We start from the raw sequence: 10355 nt of genomic DNA on the forward strand, positions 1-10355 counted from the left end.
GAGAGCATGTGAGAAGGACCAGCTCAGGTCCTGAGGACCCCAGAGGAGAATGGGCCCTGCACCCCCCCCATCAGCAAACGGTGAAGTGGAAGCACAGGCTGGAGTGGGAAAGGAGCTTTTGTCATTTGCAGTCGGACCAGACAGGACAGCTCAGTAAGTGGGGGGAGAAGACATGTAGATCATCAGGAGGAAGGTACAGAACGTGTTTGTAACCCCAAATCCAAGAGCAAGAGGAGAGGGCATCACACAGGGCAGAAAAAGGGCATGAGAAGGTCTTGACTGATCACCAGAGTCTCTTCAAACTGGCTCACAGAACCACAAGGCCACGGAATGAGGGCGTTCACTCACTCCCTAGGGACATGGCGTCCAAAACACACAAATGACAGCCTCCAGAAACAGCTGGGAGATATCCTGTCAAGTACTGGGGCAAGGAGGCCCGTGCAGACAAAATGATCCCAAAGGCCCCAGAAGAAACACCCCATCGCCAGCAGAAACAACAGGGCAAAACTGCTTCCAGTAGTCATGGAGACAAATTAAAGGGGCCTGGCAGAATTTGGGTTTGCAAGAAAGCCGTCCCCTTCTCCATCACTACCAGTCCCATTTCTGAGAGCTCATGATAGCGTGCGTTGGGTGATACCAGCRCTGCATGGCCTGGGCTGCCACAACCAGCACGTTGCTGCTCCCCTGCAGGGGCTGGCCGGACGCAGCCCTGCCTTTGGATTCCCATGGGCGCTGGCTGTGCTGGCCAGGGGGAGGTGACTCAGACCTAGGCAGGGCCATCACACCATGCTCAACAACGTGGGGTTTCATTGATGCATTTGCTGCCCTGGGAGCCCTTTCCTGCTGCCCAGTTTGCACCAGAACAGCTCCCCAGGGTGCAGTTTGAGGGGTTTGCCAGCATGATGACCTGCCAGGGCCTGGCTCTGAGAGTCCTCACAGCTCTGTTGTTTTTCTGGGCTCGATTAGGACTGTGTTTAACATGCCCACCTGACACTCCTGGTCTTGGAGCTTCCTTGCAGCCTGTGAAGGGCTTTGGCACCAGTTTGACCTCTGACGCCCCCTCCGCCAGTTCCTCAGAATTAACAGGACAGTGACGAGGACCAGCACCGCAGTGAGTATCCCAAACACCAACACTGTCACCAGCTGGGCTTCGCTCAGCCCTGAGTCCCTTTGGGTCACCACCTCCTTCACAGAGATTTTCAACAACCCTCCCCCTGGCACTTTCTCGCTGTGGTTGGCCACACGTCTCCCAGTGACCACAGTCCTGACAGGCTCCAGCTGAGTCACCCCTGGCATCTTGCTAGTGGTGCTTTTCATGATCCCGCCATTCTCGTGGTTCACAGGGTGGTAGGGAGGAGCCCAGGTGGGCTCGGGGATGGAGATCTCGCAGGTTTTGCCAGTAAAACGGTCAGGACACAAGCAGTCGTAGTCATTGATGCGGTCGTAGCACTTTGCCCCATTTTTGCACGGCTGGCTGGCACAGTCGTTGATGTTGATGGTGCAGAAACGCCCCTCAAAGCCCACCTGGCACTGGCAAGAAAAGCGGTTGATCCCGTCATGGCAGGTGGCACCATTGGCACAGGGACGCATCAGGCAGTCATCCACGTCGTTCTCGCAGAAAGCCCCCACGAAGCCAGCGAGGCACCGGCAGGTGAAGTTGCTGGCGAAGCCATTCTCATCTTGACACTGCCCCCCATTCTTGCATGGAGACCTGCGTGGAGAGAGCAAGGATGGGTTACAGCCCTGGAGAGCATGCAGCTTTCTCTGCCCTATGGAGGAAAATACACACAGCTGCTCGAGTTGTGCTTGGGTACCATGCTGGTACTCTCTGGGAGGGACAGTCATTCTTAAAGAGAAGAACGGGCAGGAGGTGGTATCTCCCTGGGTGAAAGGGAGCTGGTTCCCAAAGGATGTCACTGTGCACAGGCCTGCTGCCCACCAGGAAGAGTCTTAAGCCAAACAGTCTGAAGAGGAAATGGGCCCTGCTGATGATCCCCAAATGCACGACTGATGCCAAGTCACTACATTCACAGTGACAAGGGATGGGCATCTGTTCAGATCACAACACAGTCCCTGCCCTAGTGGGATTGTGCAGGGCACCGGGTTATGGCTTAACTCCATTAATGCATGGAAATCCACAGGTAATGAGCCAAGCTGGGCCACTGCTTGGTAGCTTGTGACTTGGCACTAATGCTGCCTGTCATCTCGCTGCCTGCCCTGCCCCTGCTGCTGTGTCTCACCCTGCCTTCTCACATGGCCCTGTCTTCATCTCACAGTCCTTCCCATGGAAGCCTTCTGGACACAGGCAGGAATACTCCCCATCTCTGTCGTAAATGCACTGAGCCCCGTTCTGGCATGGGGACTGGTGTTCGCAGATGTGTATGTCTGAGAGGAAAGAAAAAGGCAGGAGTTAGTGAGAAAAGAAGGGTGATGTGGGCAATTCAGTACTGACACAGCCCGTCAAACCCAGGGGGGATTGAGAAATGGCAGCAGTTTCTCTCCCCTCCCCTCTCCTCCAACACACACCTGCAGCAACAGAAATGCCGTGTGTACGTGGCACTTCCCAGCTAGTTTGCAAAATGTTTCAGCATTGCTCTGTATGGCACAGACTCGGGGGTGCACAGAAAGCAAGACATCCCTTGTCATCCTGCAAACCTGCATGATGTGAAGAGCTGCAGGCTGCACCATGCACACCGTGTGTCCGGCATGGACCCCGCAACGGGCATGCAGAGAAGCTACAGGGTGACACTGCCTCTTGGCCACACGAGGGGAGTCCACTGGCCACCTGCTGAAGGCAGGAAGCCCTGGGGGAAGCAGGAGGTGCTGCCCAGAGCCCAACCGTGACGTGGGAAAGGCAATGAGTTCATTTGCTCCATTTCCTGAGGCTGGTCGGTGCTACAGCACCTCTTGCCACGCAGCCAGGGAGCAGGTCCCGGCAGTCTGACCTCTCTCGCAGAAGGGAAAACGGATGGTCCCAGCTGCCAGGGGTGACATCCCGTCTCCCTGGCAGCAGGCATCAGCAGGCAGCAGGCGGGGTTGCTTCTAGCTGTGCCCATCCCACTCATCCATGCGGGGTGTAGTGGGCTTCTGCCCTCAGCACCGAAGAGTGGAAGGTAGAGTCTCAGCGTACAAGTTCAGATGAAACCCATCCCTTCTCACCCCTCTGCCTCCTGCCCAGTGTCCCAGCCACCTGTGCCACATGCCAACGTCCCCCCACCAGGACCAAGCTCCCAGCAAGCCCAGCCTGGGACTCACCTTTGTCACAGAACTTGCCAGCCCAGCCGCTGTGACAGATGCACTGCCAGGGCTGGTGGCACGTCCCATGGAGACACCCCGGCATGCGCACACACTCCTCGCAGTACTCGCCCTCCCAGCCTGGATCGCACCTGCAGAAGGACAGGGCAGGGCAGCATGGCAGCATGACGCAACCTCTGCAGGGGCTGCGGGAAGGCTCACGTTTGCTCTGATGCGCAGGCTTGCCACAGGTATGGAGATGCTGGGAAATCCTCCCAAAGAACCCCATGAACCTGCTAGCTCCCTCCTCCAGAGGAGGTCAGTACTGGCATCTCTTTCAAAAGAGTTAAATGAACAGAGCAGGAGCAGACCCCCCCMCACACACACACAGCCAGGTAGAGTGACAGAGGCAGCAACAGTGCTGTGGTGCTTTGGCTCAACAGGCCTGATTTTAATAGCTACACACTGCTTTCCTTCAGGCAAACTGCTCTGTATACACCATTGCATTAGCTAAAAAATTCCTGGGCCTCCCCCACCACACAGCCAGTCCAAAGGGCATGAGTCTACATCCTCATCCATAACACTGAACTCCCTTAGGCAAAGGGGTAACAGGCCCCTGAGGACTATATGTTTCATCCTGGCTGTTTTCATTATAATTGTCCACATCATAATTTTTCCTGTAAAGTGCATGGTAATCCAGCTGTGAAGCCCTGCTTGATGTGAGTGACATACGAATACCTTTATCTACAAGCTCATCAGGGAAGTGTGATGGGAAAACCAACCCCTGCAGCATACAACAGTTGGACTTGGACCCGGACGAGTGGTGCAGTGGCAATGACTGTAAGTAAAGCAAAGCTGTTGCTGCACTGGTCTCCCTGCCCTCAGGCCTGCCAGCTCCAAGGGGGAAAGGAAGCGATAATGAGATAAGAGGGCACCTCTATGGAAGCAGAGCTGAGTGGAGGTAGAGTCTGGTACCAAATGCAACAAAAGCTAGACTCAAAACAGCAAAAAATTAAACCTAACAAAGACAGTGCAATCTCTACAGTAAGCAACAGGATTAATTTTCATGGCTAGGACTCATTTTAGCAAGATGCACGGTGACTGCAGCTTTGCCAGGCCAGTCAGAGGCTGCACTTCCACAGTTGGGACTGGCTGTTGTAACGGCAGTTTGTTCCCAAAAAATTAGAGGCTCTTTGACAGAAATGGAGGAGATACTGATAGCATCAGGTAAAATATATTCATAATTCAGGCCTGGACAGTCATGAGCTGACAGACAGCTGTGAGCACTTCTACCCTAAGGTACCCATAGACTACATCAAGGGAACAGGAGACCTGGACTCCTCTTTTCAGGGGAGAACAGTCAACCCTAAAAACTGCAAGGGAGGGGGCCAGGTTAGCAGAAAAGGCTCATGTTGGGGATGATTGCAATGGGTTGTTGCAGAAAGATTCAGGAAACACTCTGGAGGCCTGAAATCTGGAGCAGCAACTCACATGCTTGCCTCCACCAGAATAACCTGCAACTAGGCCACCCACCACTTCAAACAGTGCAGCATCTTGGCTCGGGCTTTGCAGCACTCGCCCTCCCCCCACTGGCCTGCCCCTTGGAGGCCACAGCCACAGAAGGGATCAGGGAGGAACCAGCCCTTGGCAGCTGCAACCAGGAGCCCAGCAAAAACAGAGCTAGACACTGATGCAATGGTCAATGCAGTTAGGGCCACGTGCTGTGCAGATGTCCTGGCCCAGAGCTTTCCAGCTGGCACTGCAAGGCCACATCTGCTCCTTTAGGCGAGAACAAATGACCCAGGAACGATGCTGTCAGACCCTGCTGTGAAAAGGAGTTGAGCGTGCTCCAGTGAGAACAACAGTGCTGTAAGCAAGCAGTCTGCCCTGCTCCTTGCCTCGTGGCAGAGGCATCTGGGCCAGGCTGCAGCAGCCTGCTCCTTCCAGGGCTGCCCTGCAGGATCAGGCTCTGCAGCAGCATCTGCCAGCCTGCAGTGGACCATGAGACAGGGGCCAGCTGGGCAGCACTGTTGTTTCACTGGCTGCAGCGCAGGGCCAGGCTCTGAGCTTTGTCCCGTGGCATCTGGACAGCCACTAGAGTTGAGACGCCAGGGATCACCTGCACACTCTTGCTCTGGGGCAGAGCTGGGTTGTGGGGACACACAGGCTACTCCTTGGCAGGCCAGCATGGCCCACCAGCCTCTTGGTGTGCCCTTCATAAAAATATCTGGAGATCCCCACCCTAACCCCATCTGTTGTCTCTAAGAGGGCTTGAGGCTGCTGGTGCTCTCAGACATTTCCTTGCACGTTGGCAGCTCTTCTGTGCCATGCCCCCAGGGAGAGCATCCCGTCTCAAACAGCAAGGAGGCCAAAGGAGCTGGCTGTCTTCTAAGCTTGCGCTGCTGTCTGATGTCTCTCCCCATCCCATCTGGGCCTGCAGTTTCCCTCCCATCACTCATGCATGGCAGTGCTGTCCACATTCCTGTCCAGACTGTCAGGGCTGCTTGGGTCTGGCAGAATGATGTCAATCACTGAGTGGTGGAGAGACCCTAGGAGCACTGAAGTCCATCAGCAAGGGGCTGAGGGACCAAAATTTCCCATCCCAGCAAGGTATCAGGCCAAAAGAGAGCAGAGTCACTGACTCTCTGAGACGTGGGTGAGTGGAGGAGGAGGCTCCTCAGCTCAGAGAAGGGGTGTAGGCACTGGGAGGGCAGCGTCAAGGGAGGCAGAACAGTTCCCATCGGGAGCACCAAGAACGGGGAGCCAAGGACAAGCTGTACCTGCACTTGCCATCCTGGTCACAGCAGCCGTGGGCAAGATTACAGTGCTCACTGCAGTCATCACCTGCAAGGCAGGAGAGGAGGGGAGTAACGTTAATCAGAGACAGTACATGACCCCAGATCTGCTCATGCCCCTGCTGGCTCACAGCCACCAGAACCTGAATGCTATAATACCCTTTTTTCCATTTTAAGTACTCAGTCTGCCCTTCCACCAGAACTATTATGCCGGGGACCTCCTTTTCAGCTGCTGGGTACCACATGAGAGACGAGGATTTTGCAGTCACCTGAGCAGTGATAACACTGTGCCTTACTGAGAAACAGGCCATTGTTCAAAACTATCCAGTCTCTGATGATCTCCCTGATCATCTGTGCGCTGCCTCTCTTAGACTGCAGGCATCCCTGGGCAAGAGCTGTGGATTATGCCCTGTGTAACAAGGCCCAACCCTGCCTGGGATATTTGTCCCACTGTCATTCAACAAGCATGGTGGGAAAGCTCAGGACCATGTACTGCGAGGAGCACAAAGGGATGGAGGCTTGCTCCTATTGCAAACTATCAGCTTCCCAGGGACAAGCAGGAGAGGCCGAGGTCCTTCCAGAGATGAGGGCTGTCAGGGTAATGGAAAGGATGGGTTAGTGCCCTCTTTATCTCCCAGGATGTCCCCATTCCCAGGGACAGCTATTTGAACAGAGCTGACTGGTAAGTGTTCCTATTTTCTGCCATGACCAAGTTGCAAGTACTCCCTCTGTATCACAGAGAGCAAGGTATGAACGGGGCATAACAACAGGCCAGGTATCTAGTTCTGTTTATTTATTTAAAAGCTGCAAAAGCTGTAACTGAACCGTGGCCTGGCCCTGCCGCTTCTCATCCCCCGCTCCGCGCTGGCCTGCTTTCTCCAGCCAGGTGTCCGCTTTCATCTCCACCTTCCCCTCTCCCCAGTCACCTGCTCATGTCTCAGCCCCGCAGGGAGCTGGCTCACTCCAGCTCCCTTGGGGCTGGCTCTGGGCCCCAAGAGCCCCCAAGAGAGGGTGCAGGTGCCCCAGCCACCCTCCTGGTCCTTGTCACTCTGGCAAGAAGGCAAAGACGGGAGCCTTCCCTGTGCTGGGAAACCCTGCCAGGCCTGGCAGACAAGTCGGGCAGTGTCGGAGCAAATGTCAGGAAACAAGGGGTTTCTCACAGAGCTCAGCCTAATCCCAAGACAGCCTCAGGAGATGAAAGATCTTACATGATTTGGCTCCTCCATCCCAGAATGGGGCAGGTTAGAGCCCCCACACCACAAGGTGCACTCAGGCTTTCCCCAAGCAACACTGCACGCTGTATTGGAAGTGAGCGGGAAGGGAGAAAAACCCCCATCTGCAAGCTAGCACCTTAGCAGCAGCAAGGTGATGGACTCCAGCTGCTCAGGACAAAAGCCTCCCAAAACAAGCCACCACAAAATCATGAGCAGCATCTTGGGACTGTTCAGCCCAAGCCTGGGTATCGTCACCTTTCCTATCTGTAACTATTTCTCTCCTTGCTGATGGCTTTGGGAATTCACCACTTATTGGGGGAGCAAACTCATCTTTGGGAAGGGATTTTGCCACACAAGATCCAGATTAGTTGTTTGGTTTGGGGACTTTCTTTCCCCTCTGCTCTGTCTCTCCAAACAGGCCCATCAGTTCAGGGGTCCATCCACTCTAGCTGAGAGACAGAGAACAGCAGGACCTCTCTCACTGCCTGTCTGCTCCGGTGCTGCCAGYCCCCATGGGCATGAGAGCAGGGGTCTCTCCAGTTGTCACCAGTCACCCCTCAGGTGCCAGATGACTGAGTAGCATTTTCTGGTCTTGCAGGTCAGGCCAGCTCTATTTTGCATGGTGATCTGAGGAGACTTCAGCAATGCCAAGGGCAGGTTTGGAAATATGCATATAGGACAGAGGGATGCATTTCTACAGAGACTCACCTTGTGCAAGCTGGTGATGGGCCAAGAGGATCCAAACCAAGGACATGAGCTGGAGACAGAAGCTCCTGAGCATGGTCAGCGTGGCCCCACCGAGATGAACACCTGCAGAGATAAAAGGAGCAAGCTCAGAAAAATCTGGCCCATGCAGCAGCTTCACTTCATATGTCCCTTCCTCCCCGCTACCTGGGAGATTTGACTTGAAACATCCAGTTTTGTATGGACTTGGCACTGCTCTCCTTTCTTTGTCCTTCCAGGCTCCTTCCTCTAAGGCAACGCTGAAGCACTAAGAACCAAAAAGCCTTTTAAAATGTGTGCACGGGAGAATTACAATCCTGAGTGTATAATAACTAAGGCTGTTACAATGCAGCCTGGAGCACCTGCCCCTGCTAGTTGCTGTCAAGAGCGCATAAGCCTTTAGAAACACCAGTCCAGCTGTGAGGATCTTAGTTTTCCCTCCCTAGGTCAGGGGGACCTCGGCTTTATTTTAAGCAAGGCCCCTGCATCATATTGCTCCTCCAGTGCATGTTCAAATGAATAGATGGGCTGAGTCTTTTTACAGCGCCCAGGCTACTCTACAAACAGCACTGCAAACTGCCCTCTGCTCTACAGCTGGTGACTTGCTGTCTGCTTGCTTGACACTCAGCTGCAGCTAGCAAGCCTAATAAGCTGATAGTTAAGTAGAGAAGCTTCTTCTGTCTCAATTAGACTCAAGGAGGCATGGAGTAGAGTAGATCCAGTAGACTAGCAAGCAGTAAATAGCACTATGCAAAATGGCCTTTGCAGAGCAAGGGAGTGAAGCGATAGGCACTAGACCTGGGGCTGAAGCCCAAAGCAGCAAAGGCAAACACGCACCTCTCGCTAGGTGCAGTCTTTTTCCTCAGCGGTCCTGCAGAGCACCTGGGGTACAGGGTTCCTGCACCCATTTATTTTCCAACCGCCTCCTGCCCTCCTGAAGTAATGTTAAACACTTTCCAAAAATGCTTCACTCCCTCCCAGCCTTCTGGGGTTGTTAAGGGCAGGAAATTCTAGAGTGATATCATAAGGATATTATTATAATGAGATGGGAGGGGTTAAATAATTCTGCAAGGAGAGTGGTGAAGGTATAGAGCAGACTCCATCCAGCTGCGTGGGTGTGATGGACAGGGGCCATTCCACTTTGGGCTTGACTCTTAAGCTAGAGAGGGTTGTGTTGGGCCAACACTTACACAAAAGGCTTAGATTTGGAAAGACGCACCTCCCCACACACATACACAGTCATTACTGGAAGGGGTGTGGGGGTCCCTGTTAAGGGCTTGACCTGCCTGGACCAGCCCAAATAGCCCGCTGAATTTGAAGCAATGATGTTGCTAGAAGCATCTTTCCACCAAGCAACCCATCACCTACAAAAGACGTAGCATTTTCAGGGGGGCTACAGGATGTTATTGTCACTGCCCTGGCCAAATTCCAGCACAGACCATCGCATCCTCCCTCCACACGTTCCCTTTGTAATCGCACTTGGAGGATTGTCCTTCGCTTCCTGTCCTAAAGTGCTGGGCAGTGCTGAACAGCTGCTGCATTTCAAGGGTGGGTGAAGTGATTCCTACAAAACTTATAAAATAATTTAGGGCTTATGGCTGAACAGTTGGTATCCTGCTCCTCCGGGGCTGTTAGCAGCTCACCCTCTGATCGCACGTTATTGTAAAGGTCATTTTCCCTGAGGTTCCCTATAGCCTCCCMATTTGCAGCACAGCCTCTCTGACCTCCGGCTGTGGCCACCCCACGGACTCGGTTCCTAACGCTCCCGCAGCAGCCAGTACTGCTCCCTGGCAAGGTGCTGGGGCGTCCTGAGGGGCATCCTGGCGGGCAACCTGTGCCCAAAACGAGGGAGGCGTTGTGGCTACTTCGCAGAGGTGCGAACAGCGCCCGGCTTTGGGTCTGGGGCCATGAGGGAGCTCCCGCCTTCCCCATCCTCTATGGCCTGGCTGGGCTGTGGGCTACTAGGGACCCCGGGGGCTATTACGGATACCCCCTAGGGGGCTACTAGGGACCCCCATATGGCTGGGGGCTAAGCCCCAGCTGGGGGCTATTAAGGACTCGGGGGGCTATCAGGGACCCCCCTGGTTGGGGGGTTGGGGGCTATTAGGGAGCATCCTAGCCGGGGGCTATGAGGGACTCCCCGGTTGGGGGCTATGGGGGAACATCTCAGGCTGGGAACTACTAAAGACCCCCCCAACTGGGGGCTATTAAAGACCCTCCGCAGGCTGGGGGCTATCAAGGACCCCCCGGGTCGGGGGCTATTAGGGACCCCCCCCAGTTGGGGGCTCTTGGGGCCCCCCGGGCAGGGACGGCGCGCCCGGGGGATGCCGCGTCCCCGGGGGATGCCGCTCCCGGCCCCGCCGCGGCTGGGCCCCCGCCGTGCTCCCCC

At 54.9% G+C, this 10355-nt stretch overlaps 1 protein-coding gene across 1 annotated transcript in view; it reads right to left on the reverse strand.

Annotated features, from left to right (window-relative positions):
• Nucleotides 1-933: 933 nt before the first annotated feature.
• The window catches only part of DLK2 (delta like non-canonical Notch ligand 2), a 12591-nt gene continuing 3169 nt past the window's right edge, over nucleotides 934-10355 (reverse strand). Inside the window, exons 2-6 of the mRNA XM_026081264.1 lie at nucleotides 7952-8053; nucleotides 6015-6078; nucleotides 3256-3386; nucleotides 2241-2385; nucleotides 934-1711 (exon numbers count right to left, since the gene is read on the reverse strand). Of these exons, the coding sequence (XP_025937049.1) occupies nucleotides 934-1711; nucleotides 2241-2385; nucleotides 3256-3386; nucleotides 6015-6078; nucleotides 7952-8053 (1220 nt within the window). The remainder of the gene's footprint in view (nucleotides 1712-2240; nucleotides 2386-3255; nucleotides 3387-6014; nucleotides 6079-7951; nucleotides 8054-10355) is intronic.

This window comes from Apteryx rowi, unplaced genomic scaffold, assembly GCF_003343035.1.
Source record: "Apteryx rowi isolate R43461 unplaced genomic scaffold, aptRow1 scaffold_54, whole genome shotgun sequence".
Classification (NCBI taxonomy): Eukaryota; Metazoa; Chordata; class Aves; order Apterygiformes; family Apterygidae; genus Apteryx; species Apteryx rowi.